General features: G+C 45.1%; 1 protein-coding gene and 1 non-coding gene across 2 annotated transcripts; both read right to left on the bottom strand.

The window, feature by feature from the left end:
- Positions 1 to 2,259: 2,259 nt before the first annotated feature.
- Casc3 (CASC3 exon junction complex subunit) lies at positions 2,260 to 23,754 on the bottom strand. The gene is made up of 14 exons (XM_048364956.1): positions 23,377 to 23,754; positions 22,937 to 22,964; positions 22,547 to 22,584; positions 13,412 to 13,570; positions 13,174 to 13,325; positions 12,252 to 12,428; positions 11,389 to 12,071; positions 8,522 to 8,586; positions 8,126 to 8,240; positions 7,791 to 7,889; positions 7,324 to 7,538; positions 6,116 to 6,238; positions 5,882 to 5,946; positions 2,260 to 3,906 (listed from the first exon to the last, which is right to left on the bottom strand). The coding sequence occupies exons 1-13, from the start codon at positions 23,605 to 23,607 to the stop codon at positions 5,923 to 5,925; spliced, it is 2,109 nt and encodes a 702-aa protein (XP_048220913.1). The 5' UTR covers positions 23,608 to 23,754; the 3' UTR covers positions 2,260 to 3,906; positions 5,882 to 5,922.
- LOC125366579 lies at positions 21,280 to 21,480 on the bottom strand. The gene has a single exon (XR_007213876.1). It is a non-coding gene; the product is annotated as a small nucleolar RNA SNORA73 family (small nucleolar RNA).
- Positions 23,755 to 24,588: the final 834 nt, after the last annotated feature.

The following is a 24,588-nucleotide window of genomic DNA, read 5'->3' as shown; positions in this document are numbered from 1 at the left end:
CAGACCAATTAAATGAGCTCTCAGGAAGGACCTTCCACAAGTTTAGAAAGTTCCCCAGGTAATTCCAATAGCCAGATTCGTAAATCACTGCCTTCAGAGAGCCAACAGAAGTCAGCTGCTGATGCTGGAGGGTGGTTTTGGGAGTCCAAGACCTTACTGTTTGGATGGACCACAGGTTGCAAGCATGTGTGCACTCTACCAGAGTGAGAAGGTTGGCAGGGTATCTTCAGTCTATCACAGGAAACTAGAGAGATGTAAGGTGATATAGAATTACAACTGTGAGATGGGGACCAAAAAGCTTTCACTAAGGTCTATGAGTTTCCAGAAGGGAGTTGGGCAGGGCTACCTAAGGCTGATCTGTCTGCCCCTTATATTCCTTTTCTTTCTACCCAAGAGGCAAGCTGGGAGAGCAGAGAACCTGGGGGCTTTGCTGAGCTTGAATTTCTTTTTGCCGAGCTGGTTACCAGGGCAACAGAGAGAGCAATGGGATCTAACTGCAGGACTTGAGAGAAGCAAGAGGCAGGGGTGACGAGGAAGCATCTTAACATTCTCATTCCTCCTGCCAGTAACCAACCGCCCGCCCCCCAAAAGGTTGACATTCTTTTACATGACCCCAGGAGACCAAGCCTACAGTTACCCATCACCCGTGGGGCAGAAAGGAAGCAAAATGACATGAATTAAAGAATTTGGGATGGAGTCAGGAAAGTCATGGGAATCCGTGTAAAAGCAACACCAAGGGCTGTGGATCATTTTAAGATGTACATTCCCTGATGCCCACATTTTAAGATGCCCACATTCCCCATGTGAGGTTTTATGTAAGAACAAATGCTATCAATTCCCTATTAAATTCAATTGCTCTCCTATACCAGTAAAATTCTGTCTCAACTAGGATCTGGCACAGTCAATCAATTATGCTGTGTGCACCTGGGCCCCAAGGAAAGGCCATCATGAGTAATAGCTGTTGGTTTTCTGGTTCCTTTTTCCCAAGTCCCTTTTAGACTATGGTCCATGCCAGCATCTTTTTCTTTTCTGCCAGTCCTAGGGCTTGGGCACTGTCCCTGAGCTTCTTTTGCTCAAGGCTAGCACTTTACCACTTGAGCCACAGGGCCGCTTCCAGCTTTTTCTGTGTATGTGGTAATGGAGAAGTCAAACCCAGGGCTTCATGTTTGCGAGGCAAGAACTTTACCACTGAGCCACATTCCCAGCCCTCGTCTTTACTTTTCAAGAAAACCAACTACATGTGCCTCTCATCCAGCACATGACAGTTGTACTGATTGATACTCGGATGTGTGGGGTTTACCACTTAAAGAAATTTGGAAAACATGTAGACACCCAAGATACTAGGTGTTTTTGTGGTTAATCAGTTTTATCCTGGACACTTCCATGGTATCGTGGTATCTACCTGGCACTGTAGTTAAAAAACAGAACTGTCCCTGAGTGCCAGTGGCTCTTCCCTGTAACCCTAGCTACTCAGGAGGCTGAGATCTGAGGATTACAGTTCTAAGACAATCTGGGCATTAAAGTCTGTGCGACTCTTATCTGCAATTAGCCACCAAAAAGCCGGAGGTGGCACTGTGGCTCAAGTCATAGAGCACTAACTTTGAGCAAAAAAGCTCAGGGACAGAGACTAGGCCCTGAGTTCAAGCCCCAGGACCAACACACACACACACACACACACACACACACACACACACACACACACACAGAAAGAACTGTGGGCTGGGAATGTGGCTTAGTGGTAGAGTGCTTGCCTAGCATGCATGAAGCCCTGGGTTCAATTCCTCAGTACCACATAAAGAGAAAAAGCCAGAAGTGGCGCTGTGGCTCAAGTGGTAGAGTGCAAACAAAAGAAGCTCAGAGACAATGCCCAGGAAGGAAAGGAAAGAGAAGGAGGAGGAAAGAGGAGGAGGAAGGAGGAGGAGGAGGAAGGAGGAGGGAGGAAGGAGGAAGGAGGAAGGAGGCGGAGGAGGAGGAGGAGGAGGAGGAGGAGGAGGAGGAGGAGGAGGAGGAGGAGGAGGAGGAGGAGGAGGAGGAGGAGGGAGAACTAAAATTGTCAGGGAGGGAGGAGGAGGAAGGGGGAGGAAACTAAAACTATCAGGGTGTACAGCTACATGCTGGGCTTCACAGGGGCTCACCTCTGGCCTTCCATTTCACCAGCCTGAGCTGAATCCAGTTGTGACTCTGACTTCATGAGGAAATTAGGGAGTCCTTTTTTTTCCCTCCCAAATAAAAACTCATGCAAAGAACTAGCAAGTGAGCCAAGTTTATAGTCTAAATTTTATTACCTCCAAGTCACAATGCTGATCACAAATGTGCACCCTTTAAAACAGTAACAAAAACACCACACATGGCGAAATCCTTGCAACTAAACACAGTGGACTGACAGACAACTGTCACAGTGTCTTAAGGTCTGGGAGTTGGGGCATGCTGCCCACAGGCTCGAGGAAACATCTTCAGGTTTAAGGCAAAGGGAAGCCTACAAAAGGCACAACCACCAGCTACCCCTGGAAGAACCTCTTAAATAGTTTTCTCCTTATAGGGGAGTTACAGCTTAAGTGCCTTACCCCCCTCCTCACCCCACACTGTGACTCAAAAGTTGTTAGGGCAGCTACCAAAGGAAAGGAGTATCAACAATGACATTGCTTGAGAAAGATAGCTACAACTTTCTCTTGCAGGTCCCCACAGGACAGGGACAGTGGCAGCCACAGTGCCAGATCCTCCTGGCAGCCACAGTGCTGCCGTGCCAGCAAACTTCCAAAGGCAGCCGGGAGGTGGTTTGGTACCATGGCTAGAACAGGAGGGAAAGCCCTTGCCCCAAAGGTGACTGGTTTCCTTAGGCCTTAAGCCCAGGTACTGTATCTTCTGTTGTAAGGACAAGAGCAGAATTTGGGAAAAAATAAAGGAGTAACATCTATAACACTTGTAGCAGGAAAGGCATGGAGAAGAGCAACTGTAAAGGACAAGATAAGCTGCTTGCTGAATAGCACTTGCTTCTGGAGAGATGCATTGGTCCATGACAACTGGAAAGGAAGTGGTAGGAGGGATGGAAAGAAGAAAAGCAGGGCTTGCTAATCTCAGTTACCTCAAAGACTGAGCCCCGAGGACGGAGTGATAGATTTCCCTAAGGGGCAGAGGCTCCACCTTTCCCCCTCACCAACTCCTCTGGTTTGCCCATTCTCATTCCCAGTAGGGATAAGAGGGGGCTGAAGCCTACCAGAATACAGGTACTACTGGAAGCTCAGACTTTACAGCCAACATCAAAAAGAAGAGCTCCTACTCACCTACTGAGTTTTTCTCCACAATGGGACTCTATGTAGACAGCTTCGCTTCCACGGGGTTAGAAGAATTAAAAGCCAAGTATAAAAGTAACAAAGGCCAGTCAAACATGAAAGGCTAGCTGTCTTTACACTTGGCTGATAACATTCTTAATAATCTGGGATGCAGGTAAGTGACAAAAGGGAACCCAGACATACTGGCAAACCAGAATGAACTTGTTTCATATCAAGAGAGAGAGGAGACAACACTACAAATATTAATTTAAGTTTAAGAACAGCAAGCCAGGCTTTAAAAACAAACATTTCAGAAAACAAACAAACAAGAAATTCCCTGGGAGCAGAAGACACTTGCATTTCCCAGGAGACAGTGAAGATCAAGATACAGCTTCTGGACCTAGACTCGAAAGCCTGGGCAGTTATCTCTGCTCCCCTGAGCATGGTCAGCTCAAGTGAAGAGTAGAAGACAACTATTTCTCTTCTCTCCAGCAGAGCCTGTCTGCAGGGGAAAGGTACTCTTCCTTCTCCAGTTGCTTGCTGGTAGGACTACATCCTATCTTTGGAGCCCTCTGGGTAGTAGATAGCTGTACTTCTTTTCTCTCCTGAGTTCTCACCTCTGCTGTCTTAATAAGGGCTGGGAAAATGAAGAACACCAAAGTATTAGTGGACCTTGGCATTTAGAAAAGTTTTCTCAAAAGGTTACACATCTTTTTTTAAGGTATTTTTCATTAGCATATATCACTTGTACAAGGGGGAGTTCATGGTGACATTTCCAAATCCATACAATGTATCCCAATCAATATCATCCCATCTCTCTCATTCCACCTTCCTCCTTTAAAAGACAATCCCAACAGGTTTCCCTTTTTTATTTTCTTTTGCCAATCCTGAGGCTTGAACTCAGGGCCTGGGTGCTATCCCTGAGCTTCTTCTGCTCCAGGCTAGCACTCTACGACTCTTAGCTACAGCAACACTTCTAACTTTTTCTGTTTATGGGGTTCTGAGGAATTGAACCCAGGGATTCATGTACGCTAGGCAAGTACTCTACCACTAAGCCACATTCCCAGCCCTTTTCTTCTTTTCTTTTCTTTTTATTTTTTTGGCCAGTCCTGGGCCTTGAACTCAGGGCCTGAGCACTGTCCCTGGCTTCTTTTCGCTCAAGTCTAGCACTCTGCCACTTGAGCCACAGCACCACTTCTGGCCATTTTCTATATATGTGGTGCTGGGGAATCGAACCCAGGGCTTCATGTAAAGGAGGCAAGCACTCTTGCCACTAAGCCATATTCCCAGCCCCCTTTTCTTATTTTCATACAGGCATATAAAGTACTTCTGAAATATTCACTCTCCATTTGTCCTTGTCCTTCCTTTTCTCTAAATAATGTGGGAGATTGGGTTTTTTTGGTGCCGAAAATAAAATTCAAGGCCTTGAGCATGCATGTACTCTTATCACTGAACCACACCTACTGCACCTAAATAATGAGTTTGTTTTTTTTTCCCCTGGTCCTGGGGCTTGAACTCAGAGCCTGGGCATTGTTCCCGAGTTTCTTTGTGCTAAAGGCTATGCTCTACTATTTGAGCCGTAGTGATACTTCTGGCTTTTCCTGAGTAGTTTATTGGAGGTAAGAGTCTCACAGACTTTTCTGTATGGGCCGGCTTGGAACCATGGTCCTCAGATCTCAATCTCTTGAGTAGCTAGGATTATAGGTGTGAGCCACTGGTGTTGAGCTTTAAATAATGTTTTTCTTCTCTTTACTTTTTTTTCCAGTCCTGGGGCTTGAACTCAGGGCCTGGGGCACTGTCCCTGAGCTTCTTCTGCTCAAGGCTAGCACTCTATAACTTCAGCCACAGTGCCACTTTGGCTTTTTCTGTTTATGTGGTATTGAGGGGTTGAATCCAGGGCTCCATGCATGCTAGGCAAGCACTCTATCATTAAACCACATTCCTAGCTCCAATAATGTGTTTTAATTACCCTAAAACAAGACAGAAATAATGGTTAAAATAATAATAAAATAAAAACCGTTGAGGGGCTGGGAATGTGGCTTACTGGTAGAGGGCGCTTGCCTAGCATGCATGAAACCCTGAGTTTGATTCCTCAGTACCACTTAAGCAGAAAAGGCTAGAAATGGTGCTGTGGCTCAAATGGTAGAGTGCCAGCCTTGAGCTAAAAGAAGCTCAGGGACAGTGCCCAGGCCCTGAGTTCATGCCCCAAGACTGAAAAAAACAAACCCACAGTTGACTGTGATGGCACACATCTGTAATCTCAGCACTTGGGAGACACAGAAGGAGGATTTTGAGTTAAACACCTGCTTGGGTTACACAGTGGGTCTAAACAACTCCATGGTCTTTCACTTCATATTATATTTCCCTTTTTCTTGATCAGTGCTCCTAAATATTTACGATGCAGCTTTCCAAATAAAATTACCAGGTCAACAGCAGTTTTGACTCTACTCCTACCCAATCAATACATTCACAGAGCAAAGAAACTGACAAATTCTTGCACCTCCTGAAGCCTCCCAAGTTATTCCTTAATTATAGTATCAGGCAAATTTTTTTGTTTGTCAATTGTAAGCATGAGTGTTAAAGAATACAGCCACAGTAAGCTATGTACTTACTCTCATATGATTTTGGACTGAAAAATATTCAAAAAGTTGGACTAACTGGAACCCCTGCTTACAACCTGAAACAGAAAGGAAATTTGTTAGGAGTTTGTTATTAGATTACACAAAAAGTGTTTGGGGTTTTTGTTTTGTTTTTTAAACAGAAACACACCCTGAAAAGCAGAGAAATCCCCTGGAGAAATGCTCAGAGATGCAGCTTATACTGTAAGTGTGAGAGGGGGTTCATACCTCAGGTGGAGGGGGCTTGATGGACACTGGCTGGGGAGTCCTTCGCGGTGGAGAAGGCTTTGGCTGCACCTGCTGCTGGGCAGGGTTATAGTAGGTCACTCCTCCATACACCTGCGATGGGGCCTGAGACCCCCATAAGCCAGGAGAAGGTACGTTAAAAATTCATCTAACCTATGAAGAACAGTAAACACTATCTATCTACAAAAATAAAGAATAACTGGAAAATTCATAATTTTTCAAATCTTTAAGATGTTCCCTCCAAAATAAAGCACCTGTGCATTTCTGCCTTACTATGTCACTAAAATGTTCTGATTTTCATACTTGAAAATACACTTCACCTTTTTCCAATTCTCACCATCAACTGACAGATGAAAAGGCTGAGCCGGGGCTGGGAATATGGCCTAGTGGCAAGAGCGCTTGCCTCGTATACTTGAAGCTCTGGGTTTGATTCCCCAGCACCACATATACAGAAAATGTCCAGAAGTGGTGCTGTGACTCAAGTGGCAGAGTGCTAGCCTTGAGCAAAAAGAAGCCAGGGACAGTGCTCAGGCCATGAGTCCAAGGCCCAGGACTGGCAAAAAAAAAGAAAAGGCTGAGCTTGCTGGGTGCTAGTGGCTCATACCTGCAATCCTAGCTAGTCAGGAAGTTGAGATCTGAAGATTAAATTCAAAGCCAGCCTTAGCAGGAACGTATGTGACACTCTTATCTCTAATTAAGCATCAAGAAAAGCCAGAAGTGAAGCCGTGACTCAAATGGTAGAATGCTAGCCTTGAGCAAAAGGAGCTCAGAGACAGCTCCCAGGCCCAGGAGTTCAAACCCCCAACTGGCGAAACAAAACAAACAGGTGGTGCACACCTGTAATCCCAGCATTTGGGAGGCTGAAGCAGTATTTTGAGGCTTAGGCTACATGGCAGAAATCTATCTCAAAAAAGACCCAAGGGCTGGGTATGTAGCTCAGTGGTAAGTACAAGGTCCTGAATTTGATCTGGAAAACAAAACAAATCTCCTCACCCCCAAAAAAGAACAAAACAAAAACAACCTGAACTGAATACAGATGAGTAATTATGTAAGCTGCACTTCCAGCTTATGACCACCAAGAGGCATCCTTGTTCTCTTATTAAAATTCCTTTAGGAAGTCTCCCCATATCATAGTCGTGTCTAATTTTAAAGGTATGTAACTAGAACAATCTGCGCATCAGCCATCTCACCTGTGTATTAGGGTATAGATGAGGAGGTGGTGGGGGAGGCAGTGCTCCAGGAGCATAAGGGTAACTGGGATTACCGAAGTTCATGACACCTGGAGCAGAAAAGTAAGTAGGAGCAAGCAACTGCTGGGGAGGTGGCTGTCCTGGAGACATGGACACTGGTGGGGGATAGAGGCCCGGATTGGGCAGAGGTGCTGGTGTCTGGTGAGGATGTAAACCTAGAAGGACAAGGAAAGGAAAACAAAAACTGAAAAACTCACTGCCATTTTCACAGGATAGTCTGGTTGGATTACTAAGCATAAACAGGCTCAGGCTGGAAGTTCTTAGGAGGGCCTCAAGAGAAATTTGCTGTCTAAGCAGCCAGGCTAGCAAGCCTCACAGACTTAGTTGCACAGAGCCAAAGGGGTGGAGTTTGTGAAGCCCCCAAAACACATCTTCACACACTGGAAGCAGAGAAATAGAAAGCTTACCTGGGTGGGGAAGGTGCATTTCGGGCTGCACAATCATGCCCTGTGGAGGCAGGGGGGCAGGGCTGTCACCATGGGTATAGATTGGTCCCTGGAACTGCACTGTAAATGGGTAAACATTGGCACTATTACAAACCCTCACTCTTCATGTCACACGGACAAGTCTTCTTGCCTCCCAACCCCTTAAAAAGATATTCCCAATTTTCCATGTGAAGAAAACACCAACTAGACAATGCCTAATAACTATGAGAGGTCAGAATGGAAATCAAGAGTCAGAAGGCTGGCCTCTTAAGTCATTCCACACAAACAAAAAAGGAACCCCTGAAACAAAAACTCACATGGGTCATAGTAGTGTCCCTCCATGATACTGATATGCACAGGAGGAGCAGGGGGCTCTGGAACAGGTCTCTGTCGCTGAGATGAATAGCGTTTGGCTCGACCACCCTGGACACCCTTAGAAAGCAAGAGAGGCCTTAATATTCAAGACTTCCAGAGTTACCTGTTACAAAGTCATATCCTTTAGATGCAGCAAAATAATTGGTATATGGCTGTTATTTGTAAAATCAATTTTAAAAAGTCAACAAGAAGCATCATTATTGAAAATAAACCTTCTACTCTACAACTCTGTCCCAAATGAAAAGGAACATGAATAATCTCATCATGGTTTGAACAGTGAGCCCAGCTGTACTATGTAGCCCTTTCCCCCATCTATCCATCCCTCTTCCCTTTTGTACCATTTCTTCCATCCGGTTAAACTGAGGTGGAGGTCCTGCTCCCATGTGTATGTGGTTGGGCATACCTGTAATACACCAAAAATATCACTGCTGCAGAGCACATGTATATAAATGAGACTCAAAGAAAATGACATCTAGAAACCAAGTTGAAACCAGGAGCTGGTGACTCATACCTGTAATCCTAGCTACTCAGGAGGCTGAGATCTGAGGATCACAGTTCAAATCCACCCAGGAAGGAAAGTCCATCACTCTTATCTCCAATTAACAACCAAAAACCACTCTGGAGTGGTGCTGTGGCTCAAGTGGTAGAGTGCTAGTCTTGAGCTGAAGAGCTCAGGGACAGTGCCCAGCCCCAGAGTTCAAGTACCACAACCACCACAACAACAAAAAAGTTGAACACTGGGAATGGTACTGGCTTTCTTCTTTTACATTAGCCAAACTTCTTTACACTATCTACTTACTTGTCAATACCAACATTTATTTATTTTTGAGTGGGTCATGGAGCTTGAACTCAGGCTAGTGCTCTACCACTTTGAGCCACGGTTCCACTCCCAGTTTTCTGGTGGTTAACTGGAGATAAAAGTCTCAAGGACTTTCCAGTCTAGGCTAGCTTTGAACCATGATCGTCAGATCATCAGACCTTTTGAGTAGCTAGGATTACAGGCATGAGCCACTGGCACCCAGCTAATACTAACATCTTTTTTTTGGTACTGGGGATCGAATCCAGAATGTTGCACTTGCTAGGCAAGCGCTTCTGCCACTGAGCTACATCTCAGTCCTAATACTAACATCTTAAACTGCTGTCTTTTTTTTTTTTTTTTGCTAGTACTAGGTCTTGAACTCAGGGCCTGGACACTTTCCCTTAGCTTTCACTTGAGGTTGGTATTCAACCACCTAAACCACAGCTTTATGTCCAGCTTTTTCTTTCTTCTTCTTCTTTTTTTTTTTTTCTTTTTGTGAAAAATTGGAGGTAAGAATCTCACAGACATTCCTGCCTGGGATTGGCTTCAAACCTTGATCCCATCCGTGGATTTTAGCTTCCTAAGTAGCTATGAATACAGGTGTGAGTCACCTGGGCCTGGCTGCTCACCATCTTAAAACAGTAATAATGAACATGAAAGAGAAGACCTCAATTTTGGTAAAAAAAGAAGCAAACAAAACAAAAACCCAAGTTCAAATTTTTCTTATCAAATACTTTTCTGCATAGAAACCCTGGGAAGTTACAATTTGCATATTATGTTATTAAACCTATTATATAACCTTAGTCTAAATGTTTCTGAACAGCAATTGGATGTTTTATAAATATACTTGATTATATTTTGGCCACAAGTGGTCTGGGGCTGGGAAGAAGTTTGAGAAGAGATTCCTATCTGGCTACAAATTACTCAAGATAAAAAGGAATGTTCTGGGCTGGGGATATGGCCTAGTGGCAAGAGTGCTTGCCTCATATACATGAGGCCCTGGGTTCGATTCCCAAGCACCACATATACAGAAAATGGCCAGAAGTGGCGCTGTGGCTCAAGTGGCAGAGTGCTAGCCTTGAGCAAGAAGAAGCCAGGGACAGTGCTCAGGCCCTGAGTCCAAGCCCCAGGACTGGCCAAAAAAAAAAAAAAAAAAAAAAAGGAATGTTCTATAAACAGTCTTCCAAGGATAATAAGCTACCCATCTGGGTCCAGGCTACACTAGTTTTTGGTGTTCAAAATTTACATAAACCGGGCTGGGAATGTGGCTTAGTGGTAGAGTGCTTGCCCAGCATGCACGAAGCCCTGGGTTCGATTCCTCAGCACCACATAAACAGAAAAGGCCGGAAGTAGTGCTATGGTTCAAGAGGTAGAGTGCTAGCTTTGAGCAAAAAGAAGCCAGGGACAGTGCTCAGGCCCTGAGTCCACGCCCCAGGACTGGCCAAAAAAAAAAAAAAATTTTTTTTACATAAACCAGAGAAGGACGCAGAAACTCCTAGTACAAATAAGAATTCCAAATCTTTAAGTTTGAGCTACATTACAGAAACTAGAGAAAAGATCTCGATCTTTTTAGAGGGACAAAGACAAAGCAGAAGGGGCAAAAAGGGCAGTAGGTAAAGTGCCATTTTCTGGAACTATGTTATGCTGTATGATATTCACTAGCCTCTGAGTTCAAGCCTTAATACTGGGGTGAAGGGTTACTCCCTCTGGTCACATTCAAAGTATTCAAAGGCGCCCACATTACATAAAGTTTTATTGGTCAGCCTATCATTAGAAGACTAAAGAAATTAAAAAGGCAGGGGCTGGGAATATGGCCTACTGGCAAGAGCGCTTGCCTCCTACACATGAAGCTCTCGGTTCCCCCAGCACCACATATATGGAAAACTGCCAGAAGGGGCGCTGTGGCTCAGGTGGTAGAGTGCTAGCCTTGAGCGGGAAGAAGCCAGGGACAGTGCTCAGGCCCTGAGTCCAAGGCCCAGGACTGGCAAAAAAAAAAAAAAAAAAAAAAGAAAGGCAATCCTTGGGCTGGGAATATAGCCTAGTGATAGTGCTTGCTTAGAAAGGCAATCCTTCAAAGATAGAATATTTAGATCCAAATTCAAGTGAGTTTTCTGCCTTCAAGGATTTCCTTGATAGTTTAAATAATAACACCGCTATCCTGTTCTTTTGTGCAGAACGGAAAAGGATTCTGTATTCAGAAGCTCAATACAGTAATAGCCAGTTAATAGTGTGAAACAAGTGTGACAGCCTTACATAATGAGAGAGAACTGTTGAGGACTAAACAAATAGACTTATGAATCTGCCCTTTTCTCTGTTAAGTATTTGTTACACACCACATTCAGTCCCAAACCTTGAAACCCAATGATGGAAAAGGAAAAAAGCTAGCCATTAGCCCATAATACCTACCTCGAAGTTCCCGTGGTGGCAGGAATGAAGGCTGTCCTGGACTCCAATTCTGGTCTGCTATGTTTAGTTGTGCCACATCCTGCTCCAGTCCACCTGTAGCAGAATCTACTGGAGCCTCCCAGTTACCAGACTTAGCAGCTGGAGGGGTAGTTTCAGGGACAGCAGGTGCTGAGGTCAGCACTTCTGGTGGAGGGGGCACCTCTTCAGCAGCTTTCACTGCATCCCCAACTTTGGTTCGAGTTCTTCTGGCTCGAGAATAGGATTTCTTCTCAATGGGTCTGTCAGGGGCTGGTGGTACAATGTCAGGAACAGGAGCTGGTGTCTCTGAAGCGGCTTCTTCCTTTTCAGGACTGCCAGGTGTTGGAATATCTGTTTCTGGAGATGGGTCTCTCACAGGAGCCTGCTCCAGGCGCCGTGACCGGTAACTAGTCTCATGCTTAACAATCTCGCCAGACCGACCACCATGCTGCCCACTAGCTTCCGCAGGTCTAAAACCAGCACGACCTTCCTTGAAGCCCCCAGATCGGGAGTAATTCCTGGGTGTAGACATGCGGCCAGTACCTGCTGCATTCCTGTTAATAAATGTTCTTGGTGGTACAGTGCCCCCAGGACCCTGGTGGCGATGGGACCTGTTTGACCGTTCACCAATCCAGTTTGGATCTCTTTGTGGAGGACTGCCAAATCTGAAAAAAAAAAAAAAAATGAATTGAAAATAAGTAAATAACGACTACTACAGAAATAAATGAAATTGGGGAGACATTCTATATTCCTTATCCATTCAGTCACAAGTTAGAAAGACTTTTAGAAAACTAGGGGTGTTCTTTCTAAAAATATCAATAACCTAAGCTCCCAATTTTCCTCACCGAGGTTTCCGAATTCTTCGGGGTTTGATGTCATCGGGATTGTGAGCTGAGCGAATGTCATATCCATAAAGAGCAATGAGCTCCTGTCGGGACTTTGGGGCCTGCTCATCTTCACGGAACTTGTCATGTTCCCAGCGACCCTCATCCTTCCATAGCTTTCGCTGACGTCCCTTGGGTCTGGACAAAACCAAGACAATGTACCTTGAGACAACCAGAACTTTGAAACACATACTCTAACAAAATGCAGCAATACCTCAGAGGCCATGGATTAAACAAAGCAGAGTTGTGATGACCAAGAAAAGATGGGAGCCAGGAACAGAAGGATTAGGAGTTCAAGGCCAAACTATGTTACATAGCAAGAGACCGTCAAAGAAAGAAAGGAAGGTAGGAGCTGGTAGCTCATGCCTATAATCCTAGCTACTGAGATCTGAGGATAGCGGTTCAAAGCCAGCCTGGGCAGGAAAGTCAGTGAGATTCCAATTAACCACCAGAAAACTGGGACTGGCTCAAGTGGTAGAATTCTAGTCTTGAGCTAAAGAGCTCAGGGACAGCGCCCAGGCTCCACAACTGATTAAAAAAAAAAAAAGAAGAAAAAAGAAAAAGAAAAAGAAAAGAAAAGAAAAAAAGAAGAAAAAGAAAATGTATATTAAAAAAATGGATTTTGTAGACAGTCTGCCGGCATCTGGACTCAGCTCTCCCATCAACAGTTACCAAATCCCTTTCTTTCTTTTTTTCCCCCCCAAACAAGGTACCAAATATTCTAAGCTTCACTTTCCTCATCTGTACAGAAAGAATAATTATATAGTTGCCTTAATGTTGAATGTTGAATAGTAAATAAGAGTATAAGCAAAGCACTTAGCAAAGCATCTGACGTATACTAAACACTAAATACACACTACACAGCAGCACAACTGGATGTTACCTGACTTCCTCCTCCTGAGTTTGCCCTCGGAGATCATGCTCAAAGAAGAGTCCTTTCCGGGGTATGTATGCTGGATTTTTCCGATCTTCATCATCATCCAAATGCTTAGGTCCCTTCTTGCCCACTTTGTTTTCCACAGGCTCCGTGCTCTCCTGGGGGACAGATAAAAGACTCCTTACTTCTCCAAGGTTGAGTGCCCTACTCCATCCCCAAGTGAAGGACTGTGCAGTGCACCGACCTGTCCATCTCCACTTTGCCGCTCTCCAGTAACAGTGCCTTTGGTTTCAGGCTTTTCTTCGCCCTTTTCTTCTTTTGCGGAAGAATTAGCAGCATCATTAGCTTCTGATTTCAGCTCCACTTTGGAGTTTTCTTCTTCACTATATTCCCCTTCTTCACCCTGAAAAAAAGTTTTCTTGTAAGCTCTACAGGTAAAAGTCTTAACAATAATTTTTTTTTCTTTTGCCAGTCCTGGAGCTTGAACTCGGCCTAGGCACTGTCCCTGAGCTGCTCTAGTGACAGAGTACTAGCCTTGAGCAAAAAAGAACAAGGACAGGGCCCAAGCCCTGAGTTCCAGCACCCGGAGAGGCAAACAAACAAAAACAAAAAACACCACCACCAATTATGTAGATATTTTTTCTAGTCTAAAACTTTCTTATTTGCACTCATAAAAAAAGAGAATGACAGGGTGAGGAAGGCTGATTGGGATTCATAGCATAGATGTGGAAGTGTCACAATAAAATTCCCCTTTTAACCAGGTGAAGGTGGCTCACACCTGTAATCCTAGCTGAGGATCCAAAAGGATGAGACTTGAGAATCGCAGTTTGAAGCTACCCCAGGCAGGAAAGGTTGTGAGACTCCTACCTCCAATTAAGCACCAGAAAAATCAGAAATAGAACTGCGGCTCAAAGTGGTAGACTGCTATAGCCTTGAGCAGAAAAGTTCAGAGACAGTGCCTAGGCCCTGAGTTCAAACCCCATGACTAATAAAAAAACAAGAAAACCAAAAAACTCCCCTTAGGCTGAGAATGTGGCTTAGTGGTAGAGTGATTATCTAGCATGTAGGAAGCCCTGGGTTCGATTCCTCAGTACTACATAAAGAGAAAAGGCCTGCAGTGGCACTGTGGTTCAAGTGGCAGAGTGCTAGCCTTGAACAAAAGAAGCTCAGGGACAGTGCCCAGGCCTTGAGTTTAAGCCTCAGGGCTGGCAAAACAACGACAACAACAACAACAAAACAACAACACAAAAACCCAAAAAAAACCCACCCTCTCCTGTCAGCTGGGCACTGGTGGCTCATACCTATAATCTTAGCTACTCAGGAGGCCGAAATATGAGAATTACAGTTCAAGCCAGCCAAGGCAGGAAAATCTGTGAGAATCTTATCTTCAATTAACCACCAAAATGTGAGAAGTGGGGGCTGGGAATATGGTCTAGTGGTAAGAGTGCTCGCCTCGTATACATGAAGCTCTGGGTTCAATTCCTCAGCACCACATATATAGAAAACGGCCAGAAGTGGCGCTGTGGCTCAAGTGGTAGAGCGCTAGCCTTGAGCACAAAGAGGGCCAGGGACAGTGCTCAGGCCTTGAGTTCAAGCCCCAGGACTGGCAACAAAAACAAAACAAATAAACAAAATGTGAGAAGTGGAGCTGTGGCTCAAGCACTATAGCACTAGATTTGAGCTAAAAAGCTCAGGAACAGTATCCAGGTCCGAGTTTAAGTCTCAGGACCAGCACAAAAAAAAGTTAAAAGAAAAAAAAAAGAAGTAATGTTGAAGTGCTCTCTTTCCCTCTTTCTTCCCTATCTTATTTTCCTCTTAAAACTTTGAAGTTGGGCTGGGAATGTGGCTTAGGGGTAGAATGTTTGCCTAGCATGCATGAAGCCTTTGGGTTCAATTCCTAGTACCACTTAAACAGAAAAAGCTGGAATTGGCACTGTGGCTCAAGTGGTAGAGTGCTAGACTTGAGCAAATATAAGCTCAGGGAGGTTGAACAATCTTGCTCCTGACAAGAAGGACCATTAGGCCATCACCCTAAATACACAAGTACCAGACATGAAGGTGTAGCTAGCTCTAGGTATGGAAAAGCAGCAGCTAAAGTTCTATGAGACAGGACTGGCTTAACAGTTACTCTCCTCTCCTTGTCTTCCCTTGATTTGGACATAAGGAAGCAGAATCAAAAATTAGAGAGGATAAGTGAGGCCTGTAAGAACACAAAGAAAGGAGCTGATGGGAAGGTAAAAGTAATCCAGTCCCCAACTGGAAGCTTATCCCTGCCACCTGGTAGCCATGGCCTCCTATTCTCTATCGGGCCTTTCACCTGCCCTGAACCAGACGGCCTTCTTACTTCAGACCCAGGCTGGCCCCAGTAGAATCCTAATTAGGTGAGCTCAGTGTTTGGCTCTTTCTTCAAATAGAGCTAAGTCTGCTTGTCTGGTCTAGACAAGCTGGTTAATACCTCTTCTCTATTCTTCCCTGCTCAGCATCTGGGTATTTTGGCCTCAAAGTGTTTTGGCTCAGGATTTCCAGAAAGGTAATAGAAAAACGAGGGAGACAGCTTGACTACATTTGCACTATGAGGATCAAGAATTTATCTAAGGATTTTTTCACAACTAAATAGCTTGATTCTTCCCATCTTTTCAACTACATAAAGCTGTTACGCCTCTTGATATGATAAGTGGGTAGTAATCACTCAGTTCTGGGGCTGGGAATATGGCCTAGTGGTAAAGCGCTTGCCTTGTATACGTAAAACCCTGGGTTCGATTCCCCAGCACCACATATAGAAAAAGCCTGGCACAGTGCCAGCCTTAAGCAAAAAGAAGCCAGGGACAGTACCCAGGCCCTGAGTTCAAGCTCCAGGACTGGCAAAAAACAAAATCACTCAGTTCTTTTCTCCTATTAGTTTACAGAGCCAAAAATATAGGAACTTTCTTAGTGTGCTTGAATTTTTTTTTTTTTTTTGCCAGTCCTGGGGCTTGAACTGGGGCCTGAGCACTGTCCCTGGCTTCTTTTTGGTCAAGGCTAGCACTCTGCCACTTGAGCCACAAAGCCATTTCTGGCCATTTTCTATATCTGTGGTGCTGAGGAATTGAACCCAGGGCTTCATGTATAGGAAGCAAGCACGCTTGCCACTAGGCCATATTCCCAGCCCCTAAAATATCTTAAAATTAGCATTGGCAGCCAAGCAACAGTAGCTCTCACATCTGTAATCTAGCTTCCCAGGAGGCTGAGACTTAAGGATACAGTTCAAAGCTAGCCTGGCCTGAAAAGTCTGTAGGACTCTTTGTCTAATCCAACACCAAAAAGCCAGTAGAACTGTATCTCAACTGGTAGAACACTAGCAAAATAGCTCAGGGACAGTGCTAAGGCCCTGAAATCAAGATCCAGGAATGGCACACACAAAAAAATTACCATGATTATACCGTACCCTTTCTAGTCAGTGGTATAATGTCAAATCAGGCAACTCTCTTTATTCCAAATGAGCAAAAGGTAGCACAGTGCTGAGAAGCCATAGCACAGTCAAAGCCTGGTCTAACTGAAGCCAAGGTAGTATTCTAGAGCCACACTGCTTTATTAAAGGAATATTATCTAAACTCCTTTCTACAAAGGACAAACTCTCCTATATCACCTATCTACTTCACTGAAAAAAAAATTGAACTTAGGATCTGGGTATTGTCTTGAGCTCTTGTGCTCAAGGCTAGAACTCTACCACTTGAGCCACAGTTCTACTTCCAGCTCTCTGGTGGTTAATTGGAGAGAAAAATCTTTTTATTTTTCTTGGCCAGTCCTGAGGCTTGAATTCAGGGCCTGGTTGCTGTTCCTGAGCTTCTTTTGCTTAAGGCTAGCACTCTACCACTTGACCCACAGTAACACTTCTGGCTTTTTCTGTATAGGTGGTGCTGAGGAATTGAACCTAGGGCTTCATGCATGCTAGGCAAGCACTCTACCACTAAGCCATGTTTCCAGCACCAATGCTCAGCTTTTTATTGGTTAAAATTTCAGAAACTTTTTAACCCAAGTTGGCCTGAAACTTCAATCCTCCCAATTTCCTTTGTTGAAGTAGATAGGATTAGAGGTGTGAAACACTTCAAGGCTCCAGAGTTTCTTTTATTTATTTTTTGCCAGTCCTAGGCCTTGAACTCAGGACCTGAGAAGTCCCTGGCTTCCTTTTGCTCAAGGCTAGCACTCTGCCACTTTAGCCACAGCATCACTTCTGGCTGTTTTCTATATATGTAGTGCTGGGGAATCGAACCCAGGGCTTCATGTACACAAGGCAAGCACTCTTGCCACTAGGCCATATTACCAGCCCCAGAGTCTCTTTTTTGAAGTGATGAAAATATTTCTGAAACTGATTACAGCAATGGTTGCACCTATTAAATTTTTTTCTTCTTGGCTGAACTCAAGCCTTGAGCTTGAGCTAGCTAGGTAGACACTGATCTAGTCTTTTTTTTTTTTTTTTTTGGTCATGGAGTGCTGTCTCTGAGCTCTTTCACTCAAGGCTAGCACTCTACCACTTTGAACCACAGCTTTATTTCTTGTTTTCTTATAGTTAATTGGAGATAACAGTTTCACAGACTTTCCTGCCCAGGCTGGCTTTGAACTGTGATCCTAAGATCTCAGTTTACTGAGTTGCTAGGATTACAGGCATGAGCCACTGGTGCCTAGCTCCAGCCCATTAAAAAAAACAACAACACTGGTTGTTGTTTTTTGTTTGTTGGTCAGTCAAGGAGCCTGACCTCAGGGCCTGGTCACTATCCCTGATATATTTTGCTCAAGGCTAGCACTATATCACAACGCTACTTCTGGTTTTCTGGTGGTTAACTGGTGATAAGAGTTTCAAGGGGGGCTGGGGATATGGCCTAGTGGCAAGAGTGCTTGCCTCATATACATGAGGCCCTGGGTTCGATTCCCCAGCACCATATATACAGAAAATGGCCAGAAGTGGCGCTGTGGCTCAAATGGCAGAGTGCTAGCCTTGAGCAAGAAGAAGCCAGGGACAGTGCTCAGGCCCTGAGTCCAAGCCCCAGGACTGGCCAAAAAAAAAAAAAAAAAGAGTTTCAAGGGGTTAGCTTTGGACCGTGATCCTCAGATCTCAGCCTCCTGAATATCCAGAATTACAGGTGTGAGCCACCAGCACCTGGCTAAATACTGGTTGTTTTTGAGGTAGGGTCATACTTTATGCTCAGCCCAGTCTAGACTGCCAATAAACTCTTTATGGTTTCCTAAATCACTGGTGATAAAAGCATACTATTACATCAAGCCACTGAATGAGATGGAACTTTTATGCCTGACGTGGCCTCAAATTATAATTCCATTCTCTGCCTTCCAAGTAACTAGCATAATCTTTAACTACTAAGCCAGGCTTAAATTTCACACTTTTTTCTCTCAGTAGTGGGACTTAACTCAGGGCCTGGATTCAAGGCTAGCAATTTACCACTTGGAGCAACTGCGCCACTTCTCTCGTGTGTGTGTGTGTGTGTGTGTGTGTGTGTGTGTGTGTGTGTGTGTGTGTGTGTGTGCACGCGCTCTGGGCTTAAACTCAGGGCTTGTGCTCTTACTTGGCTTTTTGACTTGACCACTTGAGTCATATGTCTACTTCCAACATTTTTGGTGACTAGTTAAGAGATAGGAATCTCATGGACTTTCCTGGCTTGGCACTAAGACCTTCCAACTCCAGCTTCCTAAGTAGCTAAGATTATAGTGTGAGCCATTGGCACCTGGCTTAAATTATACATTTTAAATGGATGAAATGGTATATAAATTCTATCTCAATAAAACGGTATCCAATTTCTAAATCTGCTTGTTATTCTTGTTTCTAGGCACCCACTTCTTTTTTTTTTTTGTGCCAGTCCTGGGGCTTAGACTCAGGGCCTGAGTACTGTAACTGGCTTATTTTTGCTCAAGGCTAACACTCTACCACTTGAGCCACAGCGCCACTTCTGGCTTCATCTGTTTATGTGGTGCTGAGGAATCAAACCGAGGGCTTCATGCATGCAAGGCAAGCACTCTACCACTAAGCCACATTCCCAGCCCCAGCACCACAGGTTCTTCAACCTTCTTTGTTAGTGTGTATGTGCCAGTGCTGAAGTTTGATCTCAGGGTCCAAGCATTGTCTTTAGTTCTTTTCCCTCAAGCTGGCACTTGAACCAATAGCTCTACTTTCAGCTTTTTTATTGGTCAATTGTGGGGCATGAACTCTGGGCCTAGGCACCGTCTCTGAACTCTTCAGCTCAAGGCTAGTGCTTTGACACTTGACACATATTGCCACTTCCAGTTTTCTGCTGATTAAGTGGCAATAAGAGCCTCAGAGACTTTTTCTGCCTGGGCTGGCTTTGAACCCTGACCCTCAGATTTCAGCCTCTTGAGTAGCTAGGATTACAGGGGTGAGCCACTGACACCTGGTTAATTGGAAATAAGAGTCTCTCAGAAGCCAGGCATAGGTGGCTCATGCCTTCAATCCTAGCTATTTCAGGAGGCTAAGATCTCAGGATCAAGGTTCAAAGCCAGCCTGAGCAGAAAACTCCCCGTGAGACTTCTATCTCCAATAAACTACTCAAAAAAGCCAGAAGTGACTCTGTGCTCAGGTGGTAGAGTGCTAGCCTTGAGCAAAAGAAACTCAGGGATAGTGCACTGTCCCCAGTTTGGGGTAAGAAGGGGAGGAGGAACGGGGAGTGGGGGGTATGGGAAGGTGTCTCTCAGACTTGTCTGCCCAGGCCTGCTTTGAGCTGCACTCCTTAGACCTCAGCCGCCCGAGTAGTTAGGCATAAACCATCAGCGACTTTTTTACTTTCTATCAGTCAGTCCTTTATTTTTTTCTGTCTTTGCGGTACTGAGGAATTGAACCCAGGGCATCATGCATGCTAGGCAAGCACTCTACCACTAAGCCACATTCCCAGCCCTCCTTTCTTATTTTTTAAAAATTATTATTATAGGGGCTGGGGATATGGTCTAGTGGCAAGAGTGCCTGCCTCATATACATGAGGCCCCGGGTTCGATTCCCCAGCACCACATATACAGAAAATGGCCAGAAGTGGCGCTGTGGCTCAAGTGGCAGAGTGCTAGCCTTGAGCAAAAAGAAGCCAGGGACAGTGCTCAGGCCCTGAGTTCACAGCCTAGGACTGGCCAAAAAAAAAAAAAAAAAAAAATTTATTATTATAAAGGTGAGATACAGAGGGATTAGTTACCTAAGTCAGGTAAAAAGTGCATTTCTTTTTGGACAATGTCGCCCCCTGCCTCCATCTCCTCCAGGTTTTCCATACTGTCATTCCGTCCTTTCTTTTTTTTCTTTCTTCCTTTTCCTTTTCTTGTCAATCCTGGGGCTTGAACTCAGGGCCTGAGCACTGTCCCTGGCCTCTTTGTGCTCAAGGCTAGTGCTCTACCACTTGAGCCACAGCGCCACTTCTGGCCTTTTCTATTATATATGTGGTGCTGAGGAACAGAACCCAGGACTTAATGCATATGAGGCAAGCACTCTATTGCTAGACCATATTCCCAGCCCCCCTTCAGACCTTTCTTAAAATCACTTTCGTTCCCTTTCAACTCCATGGATCATTTACTTCAATTATTACTAGTGACACCCTGTAATCCTTGGCCAAGCCCTTGTATTGGAATGAATCAACTCAAGCTTGTTTGTTCTAGACCACAAAACAATTCTATCAATGAAGGGTGCTGGTGGGCCCCCCTCACACACACCCTGCCCCACTTTGCAGATCCATGCCACCTCCAAATATTCATATCTACTTCAATCTAAGTTCGTACTTCTCCTTTCCAGGACCCTCACTTATTTTTTTCCAAATCACTTAACAATGGTAAAACAGAAGCAAAATTTTCTTTTTCTTTTTTGTACCAGTCCTGGGGTTTGAACTCAAGGTCTGCATGCTGTCCCTAAGCTTTTCTTGCTGAGGGCTAGTGTGGTACCATGTGAGCCACAGCCTTATTTCCAGCTGTTTTGGTGCTTAATTGGAGGTAAGAGTCTCACAAAATTTTTTGCTCAGTCTGGTTTTGAACCCTGACCAAATTTCAGCCTCCTGAGTAGCTGGGATCACAGGTATATGCTACCAGCGCCTGGCAAAAACAGAATTTTCTTAAACAATTGGGACTAACTTATATCCAGATTAGTGTATCTTGCACAGTTTGTCTCCTGTAGTCACCCTCAGAATTCTGAGAAGTTATAGGAATATGCAGGTGCAGATGGGAGGCTCATAGCTTCCTCAACATCATAGAAAGGAACTGTACATCATGGGATAGAGCCCTCTGCTCTCCTATACCACCCAGACACAGCTCAGGGAGAGTAACTTGCTGCAGTATCCGTATTAGGACTACACTACTTCTTGAAACAAACGTTTCTTCTATTTTATGAAGACAAAACTATGCAAACCACCACCACACAGGGAGCACCAGTGGCTCACCCCTATAGTCTTAACTACTCAGGAGGATAAGATGTAGGATTTCTGTTCAGAGCCAGCTTTGGAAGACAAACCAGAGAGAATCTTAACTCTATTAACCACCAAAAAGTGGAAGTGTGGCTCAAATGGTAGAGTGCCAGTAGTAAGGGGAAAACCCCATGTTTTTGTATATTCATTCCTTCGGGAATTCTTTTGTATAACTTCCTAAAGATAAGAATTTTCAAAGCACTCCAGTGGTTCACACCTATAATTCTAGCTACGCAGAAGTCTGAGATCTGAGAATCGTGGTTCAAAACCACCCTACACAATTAAGTCTGTGAGTATCTCCAGTTAACCACCAGAAAACTGGAAATGGCGCTGTGGCTTAAAGTGGTAGAGTGCTAGCCTTGAGCAAAGAAGATCAGGGACAGAGCCCAGGACCTGAGTTCAAGCCCTGTGACCACCAAAGGAAAAAAAATTGGTTTTATGAATCTAGACAACATAAATGAGCTGTCAAACATCTTGTGAAAGAAGGAACTCAGAGGCCTGGGGATATGGCCTAGTGGCAAGAGCGCTTGCCTCGTATACATGAAGCCCTCGGTTCGATTCCCCAGCACCACATATACAGAAAATGGCCAGAAGTGGCGCTGCGGCTCAAGTGGCAGAGTGCTAGCCTTGAGCAAAAAGAAGCCAGGGACAGTGCTCAGGCCCTGAGTCCAAGGCCCAGGACTGGCCAAAAAAAGAAGGAACTCAGAATGTCCTGGTTTCTCTTACTTAGAAGCTTATTTTCTTCAAATAGGGAGAAAAGCTAGGCAATCACTCTACTGCTAAGCCACCTTCCCAGCCCAACAGTTTTTAAGAAGTATAAATGAAGAATACACAAGAGAGGAGGAGAAACAAATAGGTCATCACAGTAATTTTGCACTATAAGTGCATACATTTTTATAAACACATTTTCGGACTTAAGACCATAAGGAAAAAGAATCGATGACACTCACTTCTGAGTCTTCTGCACTTTCATAATCTGAGAGAACAGCTGAAATGGAATAAGAAATACGTGAAGATTTTTTTCTTAAGCAACAGAAACAATCATAGTTACATTCCCAGTTGCTTATTATGAATTAGTCTAAAATTCGATTCTGACATCAACCCACGAGGAGATAAAATTATAGTCTCCATTTACAGAGGGGATAGCTAGCTCAGTGAAATCACACTGACAAAAAACTAAGCTAGTTCTGAACCACGATGTTGCAAAAAGCCTTTCTGCTGTCCCCTCCCCTTCCCCCAAGTCCCTAACAATCTGAGAGAAAATCCATTGTTGGAAATAAGTGGCCTGAATTTTAAGTACCAAAATCTTGCCATGATGATGTAAAGAGACTGCTACTCACCATCGCCTTCCATGCCATCTTCACTCTCCTGAAGAGAAGAAGACATGGATTAGCTCTGTGATTCCCAGAAGTGGGGAGCTCAATAAAGAAATGTGGGGAGAGCTGACGACTCAATACAAAATGGTTGAATGGAGAGACAACAAAGATAAATCTTTAACAAGTATTATCCTACTCAGGCTGGTGTGTCTACGTCCCCGGCCTTAATTTCTAAATAAACATCGGCTTTCCGGCTGCAACAGCAAGCAGCTCAGCGCTCCTCAGAAACCCCGACCCCTCTTTCCCTCGGGGCTCCACAAGGTTGCAACCCCGACTGTGGGATAGCTGGTTTTTCAGTAATAAAATAGGCCTTAGCATCTCCCACAGCCTCCGCCCCGCCCCCGCAAACTCCGCCCCGCCCCAAGGCTCCGCCCCTCCATGCCCCGCCCCCTCGGTGCACTCACACACTCCGACTCCTCCGCGCTCTTGGCCCCCCCGCTCTCCACCCGCCGCAGATGCAAGGCCCCGGCACGGCCGCCGCGTTGGGAAGGCAGAGAGCCGCTGCCGCCGCCTCCAGCGCTCCCGCTGCAGCTGCCACCGCCTCGCCCCTGAGAGCCACCGCTGTCGGATGCCGAAGCACCCGATTCTTCGTCCTCGGTGTCCTGCGAAGCGCGTTGCCGCCGCCGGTCCGCCATCTTAGGGAGAACCGCCGGCGAGCTCCTGACGCACCACGCCCGTCGCAAAGGCCGTCGGGAGTCTCGAGAGCCAGTCCCGGCATGCTTCACGCGCGCAGCGCTAGTCCGCACGGCTTTTCTTGGGGCGGGGCCTCAGCCCTGCGGCACGTTTTGGGAAGGGTGGAGATTGCGCATGTTGGTGATGTCAGGGGGCGTGGCTCGGCGCTTGACTTCCTCTGGGCCACCTGAGGGCGAGGGGTGTTGAAACGACTCTGTCACCCCGTCTCCCTGGGTCCCCAGCCCGGCCATCTTGGGCTTTTCTAGCAGAAGGCGGCCACCTGCCACGGGTCCACTGCAACGTGGGGCTGCTTCATGGTTTTCTGTTTTCCCATTTCTACGTCTTTTCACCCACGTTTGAGGCAGAGCGTTTTGCTGCATTGGTTTGCTTGGTGAAATCACGAATCAAGGTGAATCAAAAGCTGTAGTGCTGAGTCAGATTTGTCTTGCCACCCCGGTTTAAGCTAGTACTGCCTGCAGTACTGGTGCAGCAATTTCCGCGTCCACGTCCTCCCACCCCAGCCATCACCTCTCCCCAGAGTACAGGCTAGCTAGACAGGATCCCAGTCTTACCAAGATTTTAGAACCAATTTAAAGATTTAATCATCTTTGGGCTTTTAATCCTTCTAGTAATCCTTGGAAACCTGTGGTGGTTCAAAATCCTGTTTCTTTTTTGTTAAGGGTGACCAGATGGAATTGCTTTGGTTTTTGGCAAGACATTTGTCAGCAATTTTTTTTTTTAAATCGGTGTATTTTCCCTGGACCACAATAAAGATATATACATTATACACATTATATACAGTATTACAGGAGTGCACATATATAAAGCAATCTTCATGATATAATAAAATTCTTTGCTAATAAAGATACAGTTAAAGATCCAGATGCCTATAAAATAGACAATTGAAAGATTGACTCCCACCTTATTACCCCAGGTCAAGTAAA

This window comes from Perognathus longimembris, chromosome 17 (assembly GCF_023159225.1).
Source record: "Perognathus longimembris pacificus isolate PPM17 chromosome 17, ASM2315922v1, whole genome shotgun sequence".
Taxonomy (NCBI): domain Eukaryota; kingdom Metazoa; phylum Chordata; class Mammalia; order Rodentia; family Heteromyidae; genus Perognathus; species Perognathus longimembris.
The sequence above is the reverse complement of the archived record's forward strand: the minus strand, read 5'-3'. Positions and strand labels throughout refer to the sequence as shown.